At 34.1% G+C, this 17,076-nt stretch overlaps 1 protein-coding gene across 1 annotated transcript in view; it reads right to left on the bottom strand.

Moving 5' to 3' along the window:
- Positions 1-16,600, bottom strand: part of LOC141325134 (serine/threonine-protein kinase 32C-like) — a 219,652-nt gene extending 203,052 nt beyond the window's left edge. Inside the window, exon 1 of the mRNA XM_073833623.1 lies at positions 16,329-16,600. Coding sequence (XP_073689724.1) covers positions 16,329-16,410 — 82 coding nt within the window. The 5' untranslated portion in view covers positions 16,411-16,600. The remainder of the gene's footprint in view (positions 1-16,328) is intronic.
- Between the last annotated feature and the right edge of the window lie 476 nt (positions 16,601-17,076).

Genomic DNA, 17,076 nt, shown 5'->3' with positions numbered 1-17,076 from the left:
CAGGGGGGAAAACAAAAACAAAAACACGTGTTTGGTAATCGGCCTTCGGCCCAGTGTTTAATTTTGTTCAGCTTCGGCTTCAGTCAAGAATTTTCATTTCGGTGCATCCCTAATTGAAAGCTCAATTTGATTTATTCATTGGGGCTCTCACTTAAACGGCAGCCCTATAGGAGGAAAGATTGAAGTGGAATAGTAGTTCAATAAAGTACAGAATAGGACTCTTTAAACCCTCAGGTTGTGTCCCAGTCATCTGGAGAGGATTTTGATTTTCCTGAAAATGCACTGGACTATAACTTACTAGCTTTGCTCACACAGGATAAAAGTTGATCACTTTTGTACTTCTTTGGGATTTTTTTCAAACCTCGTTACACTAAAAATGACTGGACTACACTACAAATAATGTTTTTCTTACTTAGATTTTTTGTCTTGTTTCCAGCCAAAATATCAAAAAATTCTAAAATCAAGAAATTTTCTAGACAATTACAATTTTGTGTCTTGTTTTTGGAAAAAGCAAGTCAAAATTAAGTGTTTTTGCTTAAAACAAGCAAACCAATCTGTCAATGGGGTAAGAAAAATAATCGAGTTTTCTGTTTGAAATAATTATTCTGCTTGTTTCGAAGCAAAAACTCACTTAATTTTAACTTGCTTTTTCTGAAAACAAGACAATCATTTTTACTCATCTAGAAAATCCTTCTTGATTTAAGAATTTTTAGATTTTTGGCTGGAAAAAAATCCCAAAAAAGTAAAAAAAATTATTACCTGTTCAGGAAAGTTGTTTCATGCTTTCAGAAAAAAAAGAAAAAAAATGTAAAAATTAAGTGTTTTTGCTTAAAACAAGCAAAATAATCTGCCAATGGGGTAAGAAAAATAATCGAGTTTTCTGTTTGAAATAATTATTTTGCTTGTTCTAAGCAAAAATGCACTTAATGTTGACTTGTTTTATTTGAAAACAAGACAATTTTTACTCATCTAGTTTTCTTTCAATTAGCACAGATTCTGTGTTTTCTGTCTCATGCACATCGTTTTTTAAGTTAACAAGGACACAATTATCCATAAATAACGCTTCTGAACTGAGAAACACAAAACTTGTGCTAATTGAAAACAAGTTGACAAAAAGATTAAACCCAAGATTTGATGATAATACAGCATAACGAGACATTTACAAGCAGTTTTTAAAAAGGCCAATCATTTTTGACCAAGGGTTTTGAGCAGCACAAGGATTTAAAGACTGATAAATATGACATTGACACTCATCATGAATCAACTCCAAGCTTCTGAAAGACAAGAAACTAGAAATGATCACAAACTGGCATGAAAACGAATGACTTCTACAAAATCACTCAAAACTCCCTCTGCGGCTCATATCAAAAATATAAATTGGAAATTCAATTTGATTTATTCATTGGGGCTCTTCCTTAAAGTTCAATAAAGTACTGAAGTGTAGAATATGACACTTTAAACCCTCATGTCGTCGTGTCCCGGTCATTTAAAGAGGATTTTCTTGAAAATGCACTGGACTAAAACTTACAAGCTTTGCTGACACAGGATAAAACAACTTTCTTTTCCTTTCAGAATTTTTTTTTTTCAAACCTTGTTGCACTAAAAATGACCGGGATATACTGCAAAAATGCTTATCTTACTTAGATTTTAGGTCGTTTCCAGCCAAAATATCTAAAAATTCTTAAATCAAGAAGGATTTTCTAGATGAGTAAAAATTTAGTTTGCACAATTAAGTGCATTTTTGCTTGTTCAAAGCAAAAACAAGACAAAAACATCTAAGAAAAGCATTTTTTGCAGTGTAACGTTTGAAAAAAAAAAAAATCCCCAAAAAGTACAAAAATGATTACATTTTCAGGAAAGTTTTCAAAATATAACAAGTCAAAATGAAGTGTGTTTTTGCTTGAAACAAGAAAAATAATATTGTTTTCTGTTTGAAATAAGTTTTTTTTTTTTTTACCCCATTAAAGAGTATTCAGCTTGTTTCAAGCAAAAACTCACTTAATTTGGGCTTGTTTTTTTCTGAAAACAAGACAGTAATTTTTACTTGTCTAGAAAATCCTTCTTGATTTAAGAATTTTTAGATATTTTGGCTGGAAACAAGACACATAAAAATCAAAGTAAGAAAAGCATTTTTTGCAGTGTAACTTGTTTTCTTTCAATTAGCACAGATCCTGTGTTTTCTGTCTCGTGCACATCAGTTTTTTAAGTTAACAAGGACAAAATGATCCATAAATAATGCTTCTGAACTGAGAAACACAAAACCTGTGCTAACTGAAAGAAAACAAAAACAAGTTGACAAAAAAAAAGGCCAATCATTTCTGACCAAGGGTTTTGAGCAGCACAAGGATTTAAAGACTGATAAATATGACATTGACACTCATCATGAATCAACTCCAAGCTTCTGAAAGACAAGAAACTAGAAATGATCACAAACTGGCATGAAAACGAATGACTTCTACAAAATCACTCAAAACTCCCTCTGCGGCTCATATCAAAAATATAAATTGGAAATTCAATTTGATTTATTCATTGGGGCTCTTCCTTAAACGGCAGATCACTAGGAGGAAAGATTAAAGTGGAATAGAAGTTCAATAAAGTACTGAAGTGTAGAATATGACACTTTAAACCCTCATGTCGTCGTGTCCCGGTCATTTAAAGAGGATTTTCTTGAAAATGCACTGGACTAAAACTTAGTAGCTTTGCTGACACAGGATAAAACAACTTTCTTTTCCTTTCAGAATTTTTTTTTTTCAAACCTTGTTGCACTAAAAATGACCGGGATATACTGCAAAAATGCTTTTCTTAGATTTTTTGTCGTTTCCAGCCAAAATATCTAAAAATTCTTAAATCAAGAAGGATTTTCTAGATGAGTAAACATTTAGTTTGCACAATTAAGTGCATTTTTGCTTGTTCAAAGCAAAAACAAGACAAAAACATCTAAGAAAAGCATTTTTTGCAGTGTAACAACGTTTGGAAAAAGAAATCTACAAAAAGTACAAAAATGATTACATTTTCAGGAAAGTTTTCAAAATATAACAAGTCAAAATCTAGTGTGTTTTTGCTTGAAACAAGAAAAATAATATTGTTTTCTGTTTGAAATAAGTTTTTTTTTTTTACCCCATTAAAGAGTATTCAGCTTGTTTCAAGCAAAAACTCACTTAATTTGGGCTTGTTTTTTTTCTGAAAACAAGACAGTAATTTTTACTTGTCTAGAAAATCCTTCTTGATTTAAGAATTTTTAGATATTTTGGCTGGAAACAAGACAAATAAAAATCAAAGTAAGAAAAGCATTTTTTGCAGTGTAACTTGTTTTCTTTCAATTAGCACAGATTCTGTGTTTTCTGTCTCGTGCACATCAGTTTTTTAAGTTAACAAGGACAAAATGATCCATAAATAATGCTTCTGAACTGAGAAACACAAAACCTGTGCTAACTGAAAGAAAACAAAAACAAGTTGACAAAAAAAAGATTAAACCCGTGAGCATAACGAGACATTTACAAGCACGCTTTAAAAGGCCAATCATTTCTGACCAAGGGTTTTGAGCAGCACAAGGATTTAAAGACTGATAAATATGACATTGACACTCATCATGAATCAACTCCAAGCATCTGAAAGACAAGAAAGCAGATAAACAGCAGGACGCTGAGATTCTCGGAGCCGCTGTGAACGATGACGCTCTCCAATCAGCCTCTCTGAAGAGCACATCATTAAAATACAGTAATTACACGTATTCAGCACTCGCTCAATCAGCCAGAGACGCCTAATGAGAGCCGAGCGATACCACAATTAACGAGCGAACGCTAAACGCTCTCCGTGAGCCGCATCCCGGCCCGCTCTCCTGCCGATCCGCTGAAGGACACGCGGAGAAACGGCCCATATACCGCCCACAGAGCAGGGAAAAACACACGCTTATCCAGCCTTTAAATGAGGACACTGTTGCTTTATATAGAGCTACTTACAGTTACAGACGAACCCAAATCCCTAATCAGAAGTTAGAAGAAAATTGTATATTTATTGCAACAATCATTATTTTTTATTATAAATTAAATATGTATTTATTATTTAAGCAGTGTGGAATTTATTATAATTTATTTATAATATTTAAAAAAAAAAATACTATTTATTCATGAATACTTTTTCCAGTTAAGAACTGAAACAAAGACTATAATGGCTATTTTCAGAATAGCATTACTCTTGTTTTTTCTGCATTATAGAGATACAGTTGAGGTCAAAAGTTTACATCCCCCTTTCAGAATCTGCAAAATGTTATTTTAGCAAAATAACAGGGATCATACAAAATGCATGTTCTTGTTTATTTAGTCCTGACCTGAATAAGATATTTTACATAAAAGATGTTTACATATAGTCCACAAGAGAAAATAATAGCTGAATTTATATAAAAAAAATAAGTTTACATCCCCTTGATTCTTAATACTGTATTGTTCTCTGAATGATCCACAGCTGGGTTTGTTTAGTGATAGTTGTTCATGAGTCCCTTGTTTGTCTTGAACAGTTAAACTGCCTGCTGTTCTTCAGAAAAGAACAAATCCAGCATTTTTGTGTATTTGAACCCTTTCCATCAATGACTGTATGATTTTAGGATCCATCTTTTCACACTGAGGACAACTGAGGGACTCATATGCAACTATTACAGAAGGTTCAAACACTCACTGATGCTCCAGAAGGAAAAAACATGCATTAAGAGCCGGGGGTGAAAACTCGGGGTAAATTTAACTTATTTTGTCTTTTGGGAAACGTAACCATCTTCTGTAGCCTCTGAAGACCAGTACTAACAAACAAAATATGATATTTAGGCAAAATAAGAAAAATGCACACATCTCCATTCATTTAATGTATGGTTTTTCCTTCTGGAGCATCAGGCAATGTTTGAACCTTTACTGTATACAATTGTTTTAAAGACAGAATTACTAGATATAAATTACAAGATATAAAGTCAGAATTGTGGGATATAAACTCACAATTGCAAGATATAAACAATTCTAACTTTTTTTTCCTCTCAATTGCAAGTTTATATCGTGCAATTCTGACTTTATTTCTCAGAATTGCAATTTTATATCATGCAATTCAGATTTTTTTCTTGCAATTGTAAGTTTATTTCATGCAATTCTGACTTTATTTCACAGAATTCCGAGTTTATATCATGCAATTCAGATTTTTTTTCTCAGAATTGTGAGTTTATATCATGCAATTCAGATTTTTTTTCTCAGAATTGTGAGTTTATATCATGCAATTCAGATTTTTTTTCTCAGAATTGTGAGTTTATATCATGCAATTCAGATTTTTTTTCTCAGAATTGTGAGTTTATATCATGCAATTCAGATTTTTTTTCTCAGAATTGTGAGTTTATATCATGCAATTCAGATTTTTTTTCTCAGAATTGTGAGTTTATATCATGCAATTCAGATTTTTTTTCTCAGAATTGTGAGTTTATATCATGCAATTCAGATTTTTTTGCAATTGCAAGTTTATTTCACACAATTCGGACTTTATTTCTCAGAATTGCGAGTTTAAAATAATGCAATTCTGACTTTTTTTTTTGCATTTGCAAGTTTATACCATGCAATTCAGATTTTTTTTCTCAGAATTGTGAGTTTATATCATGCAATTCAGATTTTTTTGCAATTGCAAGTTTATATCATGCAATCTGACTTTATTTCACAGAATTGCAAGTTTATATCATGCAATTCAGATTGTTTTTCAGTTGCAAGTTTATATCATGCAATTCTGACTTTATTTCTCAGAATTGTGAGTTTATATCATGCAATTCAGATTTTTTTGCAATTGCAAGTTTATTTCACACAATTCGGACTTTATTTCTCAGAATTGCGAGTTTAAAATAATGCAATTCAGATTTTTTTTCTTGCATTTGCAAGTTTATACCATGCAATTCTGACTTTATAACTCATAATTGCAAGTTTATATCTCACAATTCTATGAAAAAAGTTGCAATAACTTAATAATTAATAATAACTTTTTTTTGTATTTTTTATTCAGTGGCAGAAACTGGCTTCCATAATAGTAATAATTATTAATATTAATAATATTAAAAATACACAATAACTATCATTACTAAAATAACACTCTTTATAACTTTTGGAATTAAACATGCAATGTAATGAGTGATCATAAATAATTGCATAAAGCACACAATTTCAAAAATAGTAGGCTGTATTCAGCCCACACAGCTCAGTCTGCAGAACACTATTCTAATATTAATATTGTGTTCATATGGGCAGAAATAATAAACCAGGAGTAGCTAATTGACTTATCAAACTGCAGAACTGAAGTGTCATTACAATCAATAAAACAGCAGCGACTGGCTTCGGGTCCTCATTTGCATACGGGCCGAAGGGAGCCAATGGCGTTCAGGGTGGGCGGAGCTTTAAAAGGATCAGTGGAAGTTAAATTGTGTGTAATTTCATGAATGACTGCGCAGCTATTACATCCATTGACAACAGAGTCAGTCCACTGCCATTATTACACTACAGTACAATACAAACGAATGGAGAAACCGCCGACTAATGCCAATCTCCCCCAGAGTGATTATTTTCATATGAATACACTCTGGCATATTCATTAACCTCAGGACAACAGCACAGCATTCATTCAAATTAATAAAAGAATCACACATCTGCTGGAGAGCTGAAGAAACGCAAGAGAAGAGTGACTTTTATGCTCTCATCTTTGTGAAGTTCTGCTGTAAATAAGCAGTTTTCATCGGATCTGTGTCATTTTATATTGACAGAAAACATCCTCCTCTTTCATCCTTCATCTAAATAATGATATCTTTTTTTAATTTTTAATCTGTTTTCCATTTCAAAGCTCATGATCTGTCATGATCTCCAAAATAAACAAATAATAAATGAAAGAATAATAATTTTACATCATCTACTGCTAATTGTAATTTAGAACGTTTTTAAAATAATTATTTAATAAATTAATTAATAAATGTAATAAATTAAATAAATGCATTTAATATTTTTTAAATAGTATATACTATTTTTTTCTTATTTTTAAAATACATATATATGCTGTTTTATAATAATAATAATAAAAATATATAACCTTTTTTTAGCCTGCAATGCAAGTCTCTTATGCTGATCAAGGCAGTATTTATTTAATAAAAAATACAGAAAAAACAGTAATATTGCAAAATGTTATTACAATATAAAATAATTGTTTTTATTCTAATATACTTTAAAAATATAATTTATCCCGTGATGCAAAGTTGAATTTTTATCAGCTGTAACTCTAATTTTAAGTGTCACATGATCCTTCAGAAATACTGATTTATTATTAGAATTATCAATGTTGGAAATAGTTTTGCTGCCAAATTTACAAGAATAACAAGTTAAAAAGAACAGCATTTATTCAAAATATATTTATTTTCTAACCATTTAAATCTTTGCTATCAATTTTTATTATTTTAACACATCCTTGGTGAATAAAAGTATACATTTCTTTCAAAAAAAGAAAGACTAAAAATGTACTGACTCTAAACATTTGAACAGTTGCGTATGTTGTTAGAAAACTTTCTATTTTAAATAAATGCTGTTCTTTTTAACCTTTTATTCAAAGAATCATGAAAAAATAAAAATAAAAATCACAGGTTCCAAAAAAATACTGTTTCCAGCATTAATAATAAATCAGCATTTTAGAGTGATTTCTGAAGAATCATGTGACGCTGAAGACTGGAGAAATGATGCTGAAAATTCTGCTTTAATTACAGATATAAATTAAATGTTAATGTATATTAATATAGAAACGCATTGTTTTACATCGTAATAATATTTAACAATATTACATATTTTTTTCTGTATTTTTGATCAAATGAACAGCCTTGATGAGCATAAGAAACTTCTTCAAAAACATTACACAATTTTCAACAGTAGTGCATATAGCTCACTGAACATTTCTTAAAAACCATAAATACATTATAACAGTAGCCTATATTTCGTCTGTCTTCTGAAGTCATGTGATAGATTTGTAAAACAGATCGAATCTCAAATCTCATTCAGGTTTGCATTGAAACATGACTCCTTCAGATGCATAGATCACTGGCTCTTGTGTTTGTCAGAACTGATATACTGAATGGAGAATGAGATCTGAGCGTTACGCTGATATGATGCTTCTACATGCTGTTTTTATTGGGTTTTTGTCCAGTTTGGAGCTTGACAGGCATGATCACTGAATGGAAAAGACCTGCATGAGCCTGTGTGTGTGTGTGTGTGTGTGTGTGTGTGTGTGTCTATGCTGGAGGCAGAATACTGTCAAAGGTCAACAGAGACAGCAGAGAATGGAGAAAAACAAGCAGAGAGGAAGAGCCAGTGTGTGTGTGTCTTTGTTTGTACAGATCAGGACTGAAGCCTAATGATGGAATCACAAGACAAAGAAAAACTACACTGAGAATTAATGAAGAGAGAATCTGATGGAACAAACACACCAGAACCAACTAAACCACAGCGGACACGTGTTCAGACCTGATCAATATTAGTTCAGCATTATTAAGATGCTATTATAATTTGAAACAGGTTTAGAATTATTTTGCATTTTTTTGTTAGTTTTATTCATTTTGATCTGTATTTTTGTCCTTTTCACTAGTTTTTTTTTATGTCTAGGGGAGAGTGGGGTAAGTTGAGCCAGTGGGGTAAGTTGACCCACCCCCTGTATCCTGGCAATTATACACTTTTACACCTTCTCTTTACATTTTTTGTTAGTTTTAGTAACTTAGTTCTGTATTTTTGTCATTTTCATTAGTTTTGTTTATGTCTAGGGGAGAGTGGGGTAAGTTGAGCCAGTGGGGTAAGTTGACCCACCCCCTGTATCCTGGCAATTGTTAACTTTTACACTAACATTTTTGTTAGTTTTAGTAACTTAGTTCTGTATTTGTCATTTTCACTAGTTTTTTATGTCTAGGGGAGAGTGGGGTAAGTTGAGCCAGTGGGGTAAGTTGACCCACCCCCTGTATCTTGGCAACTGTACACTTTTACCCTAACATTTTTTGTTTGTTTTAGTCATTTTGTTCTGTATTTTTGTCATTTTCACTAGTTTTTTTATGTCTAGGGGCGAGTGGGGTAAGTTGAGCCAGTGGGGTAAGTTGACCCACCCCCTGTATCCTGGCAATTGTTAACTTTTACACTAACATTTTTGTTAGTTTTAGTAACTTAGTTCTGTATTTTTGTCATTTTCATTAGTTTTGTTTATGTCTAGGGGAGAGTGGGGTAAGTTGAGCCAGTGGGGTAAGTTGACCCACCCCCTGTATCTTGGCAACTGTGCACTTTTACCCTAACATTTTTTGTTAGTTTTAGCCATTTTATTCTGTATTTGTCATTTTCACTAGTTTTTTTTTTTTTTTTTTTTATAGGGGAAAGTGGGGTAAGATATAACCCTGACATTAACAACTCCAGAACAGATCCTAATGATCAATATCAACATAAGCATCTAAAAACACAGAATCAAACTGACATTTTGTGATGGTTTCATCATTGCTTGTGATTCTAAAGTCTAACGGTCATTTTGTGCTTTAGTTTCCTCTTTAATAAACGCCTGACTACAGGCTCCACGCTGCATCTTCAGTGAAGAACTCACTCTGAATCACACTGAATTATTGATGCCAGCCAAGAGAGCAACTCGGAATTAGTGGTAAAGCAGTCAGACTGAAGCAGCTGAAAGAACGGCCAAAGATGATAGAGAAGAGACAGAAAGAGACTGTGTGTGCTTGAGAAGTGATTCTCACAGCTCAGTCTTTACCTACTTCATTAAAAGACCACACATGCAAATATATGCACGCGCACACACAGTTCTCAAATACAAATGAATTTCTCAGGAAGCACATGTGAAATGTTTATTGTCAGCTCATGCATATTTGATTTCAATAACACGAGTGGTGCGTTTCACCCTGCGGGCGGCATCGGCCTACGGCTCCTCAATGAGGTCAGCGCCAGGCTTTTCAACCATTACATTCTGACATGGCCACAACATCATATTTATGATAAAAGCCAAAATATTAAATGTCATGGATGAATATTTACTGAGTAATGCACATTTTGTAGAGGGAGGTCAAAATGGCACTTTTCACTTGAGATTCAGAGTCAAATTACAGGGGGTAAAAAATGATTTTAGAAAGATGGCAGCATCATAATGTTATTTGTACACAGAGATTGGTAGCTCTATTAGTAAAATCTATTGACTTTAGCAATCTTTGTTGCATTATGTGCCAATGGTGATCATTCAAAAATGGGAAAACAGCACTTTTCAAGATTTTTTCTCCAAAGTTTGATTGCCTGTTACTCAAGAAGTATTAAAAATATCTTAATGCCCTTTTAGATATTGGGTCTTAAGAAACTTTCCTTTTGGTCTCTTTATTTTTAAGGCCTTATACAGTTCGGTTCAAGAGATATTGGAATTTTAATATGGCTCCAGGAGTAAATTGTTCAAATGTACATTTTTTTTAGTGGTCAAAAACCAAATGTGGGTCAGTTTGCAAAATTACGTTACTTCTTTTGTTTTAAAGAGGAATGTCTGAAGAACAAATAATGTTGAATCTAGAGATGCATCTTATTTCCTTCTGTCAAAGTATAATAATTGACCCACATTTGGTTTTTGACCACTGAAAATGTGTACATTTGAACCATTTACTCCTGGAGGCATATTCAAATTCCAATATCTCTTGAGCTGAACCATATAGGGCCTTAAAAATAAAGATGTCAAAAGGAAAGTTTGTTAAGACACAATATCTAAAAGGGTATTAAGATATATTTTATACTACTTGAGTTACAAGCATGCAAACTTTGAAGAAAAGTGCCGTTTCCCCATTTTTGAATGGTCACCATTGGCACATAATGCAACAAAGATTGATAAAGTCAACAGATTTTACTAATAGAGCTACCAATCTCTGTGTAAAAACAACATTATAATGCTGCCATCTTTCTGAAATCATTTTTACTCCCCTATAATTTGGCTCTGAATCTCAGGTGAAAATCGCCATTTGGACCCCCCTCAACAGAATAGTGGATTACTCAGTAAATATTCATCCATGACATTTAATATTTTGGCTTTCATCATTATATATGTCTATCTTTCCTCAGAAAAAAATCCAAGTTGGCACAGAATCACCCAGGTAAGTTGTACTAACTCCTGTCTGAAATTAGAAAAGAATACATACATATAGACCCTTTGAAGTGGCAGACAACAAAATTGCAGTACGCTTATAATACATTATAATGCTTTGGTATGGATGCGATATAAGGTGAACAGGCCTTAAATGAAGACAAAACTCTTTTTGTTTGCACTCTTTTTTGGACATTATGTATCAAAACAGTCTTTAAAGTCTAGAGCTCAATGTGGGTCACATATTCCCTCCAAACCCTCGTGAGAAACCATCAAAAACCTGATCTCAAGCTGAAACTAACCTTACGATCTTCTCTCTCCCTGGTGTCCTCTTCCAATGAAAGGATCATGAGGAATAACCCTTTTTCTCTCGTCTAGCAGCATCAAAGCGGCGTTCGCGTGATGTAACACAAACCTGTTCTCCAGCGTTAACACCGCGCACCGATTATGAATGTGAGAATCTCGTGGAAGGGTGAGAGAATCAAACCAGCAGACAGATCAGATCTCACGTCTATCCCAGAGAACTGCTCCGGCTTCTGGTAATGATGTGGATATTATTTTCAGAGTGTGATTATACTAGCTTTATTTCAGTTAAAGCTCAAATCTAACCCTCAGTCTGTTCAGAATCAGACTTTCTGTAATAGACGATCAAACACATCTAGTCTTATCCTAAACATCTCTGACAGTAATTCCTCCTGGAGATTTCAAAAAAAACATCCATCAAACTCCGCAGAGACCTTCAGTCTGTTCTGAGTCAGACTGCGATTACTCATCTATTGGACTTTTCATGTTGATCAAACGCCACAAAATTCCACAGACGCGTACTAAAGGAATACTTCAGCCAAACAATGAAAATGTGCTGTAAATATCCTCACCCTCAGGCCATCTGAGATGGAGATGAGTTTGTTTGTTCATCAGATTTGGAGAAATGTGTCATTCCACAAATGGGTGATGGATGAGCAAGTGATGCAAATGCTGCATTTCTCCAAATCTGATGAACAAACAAACTCATCTACATCTCAGATTTTTTTATTGTTTAGCTCAACTATTACTTTGAAGGATTACATTTCCAGAATAAACATTTCCTGATAATTTACATCATGTCTTTCTTTCTTTAGTCACAAAAAAAATCAGTTTTTTTCAGGAAAACGTTGCAGGATTTTTCTCCATATAGTGGACTTCAATGGTGCTCAACAGATTGAAGGCTAAAAATGCAGTTTCAATGCAGCGTCAAAGAGCTCTAAACGATCCCAACCAAAGAATAAGGGTCTTATCTAGTAAAATGATCAGTCATCTTCTTAAAAAACATATATATTTATATACTTTTTAACCTCAAATGCTGGTCTTGTCTAGCTCTGCGATGCGTACTCTGTGTACTCCGGTTCAAAACAGTTAGGGTATGTTGACAAACTCCCATCCCAACTTCAAAATCATCCTACATCATTGTTTTGCCTTTTTTGTAAAGGGTGTTTGATCTTCTTTGCACGTTCACATTGTAAACACTGGGTCGGTTCTTCTGCAGCAATGGAGGACGATTTTGAAGTTGGAGGAGAAAATGAGATGAGAGTTTTTAGACATACCCTAACTGTCTTGAACCGGAGTACACAGAGATGTGCATCACAGAGACAAGACAAGCATTTGAGGTTAAAAAGTATAAACTGTAGGGGTGGGAATCTTCAGGCACGATCTGGGAGTCTGGGAGTAACGATCCGATTCCAAAACGATTCTTGATCTACATTTTTTTTTAACAAAATGAAAAATTGCAGTTTCTATGCTTTTGTTTCCAGTTGTAATCTCAGTACTGCCTTCTTAAAAGAAGGGCTGTGAATCTTCACTGGTTTTCACGATTCAATTAAAATCAAAATTACAATTTTCATTATAAACTAAATATCATGATGCATCACGTTCTCAGTTTTCAATATTACTGCACATGGCTACATTTTCATTTTATATCAAATTTATTTTGTGCAAAATATACTTTATTTTTTTTTATTATGAGCAGGCTACTGTTTTAAGGGGGTCATTGGATGCAAAACTAACTTTTCCATGTTGTTTTCCACCCTAAAATGATAAAAATCCAGCTAGTGGTATTTTTTAATCTTTAAAAGTAATATCCCCTTTTTAAAATCAGCTCATTCTCAGCTTCTTGTCGTTGTGACGAAACACATTTGATTGACATGAGCGCCTTACCTTAGCCCCGCCCTCACCGAGCTGAAACAGTCCGACTCCGATCGCCATTGTGTGACTCAGGTGCAGAGGAAGACTCTAAATGAGCGATTGAGGTGTTCTGTTGTTAATAATGAACACAGCAGTCCTTATTTACTCCTGACATCTGAGGCGCTGAAGATGCAGAGGACAACGTTACTTTCGTTTTTAAAAGGAAAGCGCTGATCCCGATCTACATATGCGTCCATGTTCGTGCAAATCGCTCCTGATGCAGCTTCACCCACAGCAGAAGTGAGTAGAAGGGGTTTTTTATGCATCTTTGCAAATGGTCTTTCCTAATTATGTGCTTGTTGGCAGGTTTTGCCGATAAACGTGGCTAAATGCGGCTAAAGTAAACATTACAGCTGGTAATTCCTCAGCAGAGAGGGGCGGGGCGAGCAGAGCTCATTTGCATTTAAAGGGCCCATGCGATAAAATGAGCTGATATTTTGCAGAGCTGATTTTGACAAGGTAAAAGGGTGTTTTTTTTAACTACCATTGAGAATTTTTAACCAAATTATATTATTAAGACCCTAAAGAATCATATGAACTTGTGGAAAATCGGCATCTGATGACCCCTTTAAATACAGCCACAAACGAGCTTTAGGACGATCAAACACAAAGCGCACATTAAAGTCTGCCAGTGCACGAGTTTCATGCATCTAATAGTACTGCATTCCAAACGGTAGAAATTAAAGCATATCTAAAGTAAAACACGGCTAGTGGAAGCACACACTGTCAAAAAATGTGCCTCATAGTGCAAATTCTGTGCAATGAAGCCTGCCATGTCTCTAGCGTGCACACATGCCATATGCAGAAAAAAACAAGCTCAGAATGAATTCCGAATCATTTAAGAAAGCATCGTGATGCATCAGAGAATCAATTTTGTACCCAACCCAAAATTGTATATCTGTTGAGCACCATTGAAGTCCACTATATGGAGAAAAATCTGAAAAGTTTTCCTCGAAAAAACCTAAATTTCTTTGCAACTGAAGAAAAAAAGACATGAACATCTTGGATGACACTGGGGTGAGTAAATTATCAGGGAATTCTGATTTTGAAAGTGGATCCGTTATCAGAATGTTCTTCCACCAGCTCTTTCTTTCTCGTCTGAATGCACAGAACGTCAAGCAAAAGGCTTTGTGAATTCAACATGTTTTCTAGCTATTATTCTATCTGTATCTGAAGTAATGTTCATCAGTTAAACCCATACAGCGCTCGGTCCTGTCCTGAACTCAACTCATCATCCCGCACATAACTGTAATTACTTTCACACTCATTAGTGCAGCGATTTTCACATAACGGACGCAAGCAGAATCAAGTCCATACTGTAGCTAAATGGGTCATTACGCATCGTCCATCATATGATTCCACAGTGAACTGACCTCATTTCTTTTTTTTCTGACGCATTCTGACCGTTAAATGTGACATAATCATTCAACAATCGAATGTTCAGCCTGTTCTGATAAAGCAGTATAATTTCCCTGGATTTCCATAATCCTCTAATTAACCAATTAAACAGCAAATGATTTAATTGGCAGGTTTTGTTCCAACAGTCTGCGCTTCCAGCTCATCCTTTTGTCGGAGGAATTGGATTTGAAATGTAATACGCTTTAAAGAGACAGAAAACAAAAAGTGGAGCAATTGCACTGCGTACCCGTATATGATCCTGGACCACAAAACCAGTCATAAGTGTCATTTTTTCTGTCTGAAAGCTGAATAAATAAGCTGTAGGTTTGTTAGGATAGGACAATATTTGGCTGAGATACAACTATTTGAAAATCTGCAATCTGAGGGTGCAAAAAAATCTAAATATTGAGAAAATCGCTTTTAAAGTTGTCCAAATTAAGTTCTTAGCAATGCATATTACTAATCAAAAACGAAGTATTGATATATTTATGGTAGGAAATTTACAAAATATCTTCATGGAACATCATGTTTACTTAATATCCTAATGATTTTTGACCTATTCAATGTATTTTTGCCTATTGCTACAAATATACATGTGCTACTTAAGGCTGGTTTTGTGCTCCAGGGTCACATATGACAAAAATATATATTTTTCTTGCCAAAATAAATACAAATTATATATTTATTTTGAAATTGAAATAGAAAAATGTTTGGTTTCAAAAGCCTGCATTTAGGCTAAACGCAAATGTGGATGGAATATAAAAATAATAATCTTTTAATAATGTTTATGGTTTTATATACTGAAAATATATATTTTTTTAATGCGTTGTTTTTTTTTCTGACTGCAACATATGCTTTCTAAAATATAGCCTATATTTATATTTTTAAAAACATACTGGTAGAAAAAAATATTTACCTAAATGCATTTCAAGCAGATTCTTGGCCATAATTTTAAAATATATTTCAAAAATGTAACTGAAAATATATATTTTTGCTGTGCGTGGTAATATTTGCCTTTAATTTTGAGTAACAACCAAGTCATCGGCTATACTCCTAAATTATGAGATCGGTTTCTTCTATAATATAGCATAAATTACAGAATACACTCTTAAAAATAAACGTTCTTTATCGGCATTGATGGTTCCATGAAGAACCTTTAACATCCATAAATGCAGAAAAGGTTCTTTATAGTCAAAAAGTTTTTTTTAAATGTTCTTTTAAGAACTGTTCACTAAAAGGTTCTTTGAGGAACCAAAAATGACTCTTCTATGGCATCACTGTGAAAACACCCTTTATTTTTAAGAGTGTACTACCCTTTTAAAAAGTAAAAGTGAACTAAAATGAAGAATAGTGCATGTTTTAATGTCCTTTCATAAAACCAGCTAGAAACATAATATGCACAAGAAATGAGTTCAAAACATCTGCCTTAGAAATTGTCTTCTATTTTAGAAACCCAAGCATGCACCAGTGCATCTAGCAAAAGCTCATCTGTTTCAAGAAGCACTGATATATACATCAGATTCACTCTAAAATAATGTGGTAAATGCAGTGTTTTAAAGTCACAAATGTGGTGTGATCCTCACCATCCTCTTTGTCGTCGAACACTGGTCTCTTGGATGAACTGTTCGCTCCCATCCTCTTCTTCCACTTGCCCCAGTGAAACATTGATGCTCTGATCTCATTCCTTTCAGCGCGACGGAAACTGATGCTGGATGCCTCTAAAACACGAGCATCTTTGACAAACGCAGACGATCCGCTCCGCTCTGCTGGGCTCTGGAGATCTGACGGGATCTGAGCTCCGGAAACAACAAATCAAGAGACTCACACACGGAATCGCGGAGCTGAAAAACGTGTCTGGCGCCGCTGAACCACGCGCTGCTCAAACTGAGAGGACAAGCCCCAGCAGCGGCGACTATATGAACCTCCCCTCACTCACGCGCACACACGCGCGCTCCCGCAACTGGCGGCTGACTTGCCAGTGCGCTTTAAATGGGAAAAAAATAATATTAGTCTCTCTCAGGACACTAAAGTCAATAAAACAAATAATAATAATGAATTTAGTAATAAATAAACATTAAATATAAAATTAATAATAGTGATAATAATATCATTGCACTTTATTTACTTAGCTTTTGTTTTGTAAAATAATAAACAAAATAATAAAGTGTGGTAGTATTATGTTTTAGCGAGCATTTATTTTGGCGGCTTGCCGGCAAGTACGTAATGCCAAAGGTGCGCGGAGTCGCGGACGCGGACGGCCTTCGGTATACGCGCTCCCGATTGAAGAGCATTCCTTTCAGTTTGACTAGAAATCTTATGCAGTGTTACAGT

This window comes from Garra rufa, chromosome 2, assembly GCF_049309525.1.
Source record: "Garra rufa chromosome 2, GarRuf1.0, whole genome shotgun sequence".
In the NCBI taxonomy this organism is placed as follows: domain Eukaryota; kingdom Metazoa; phylum Chordata; class Actinopteri; order Cypriniformes; family Cyprinidae; genus Garra; species Garra rufa.
This window is presented reverse-complemented; position numbering and strand designations above follow the sequence as displayed.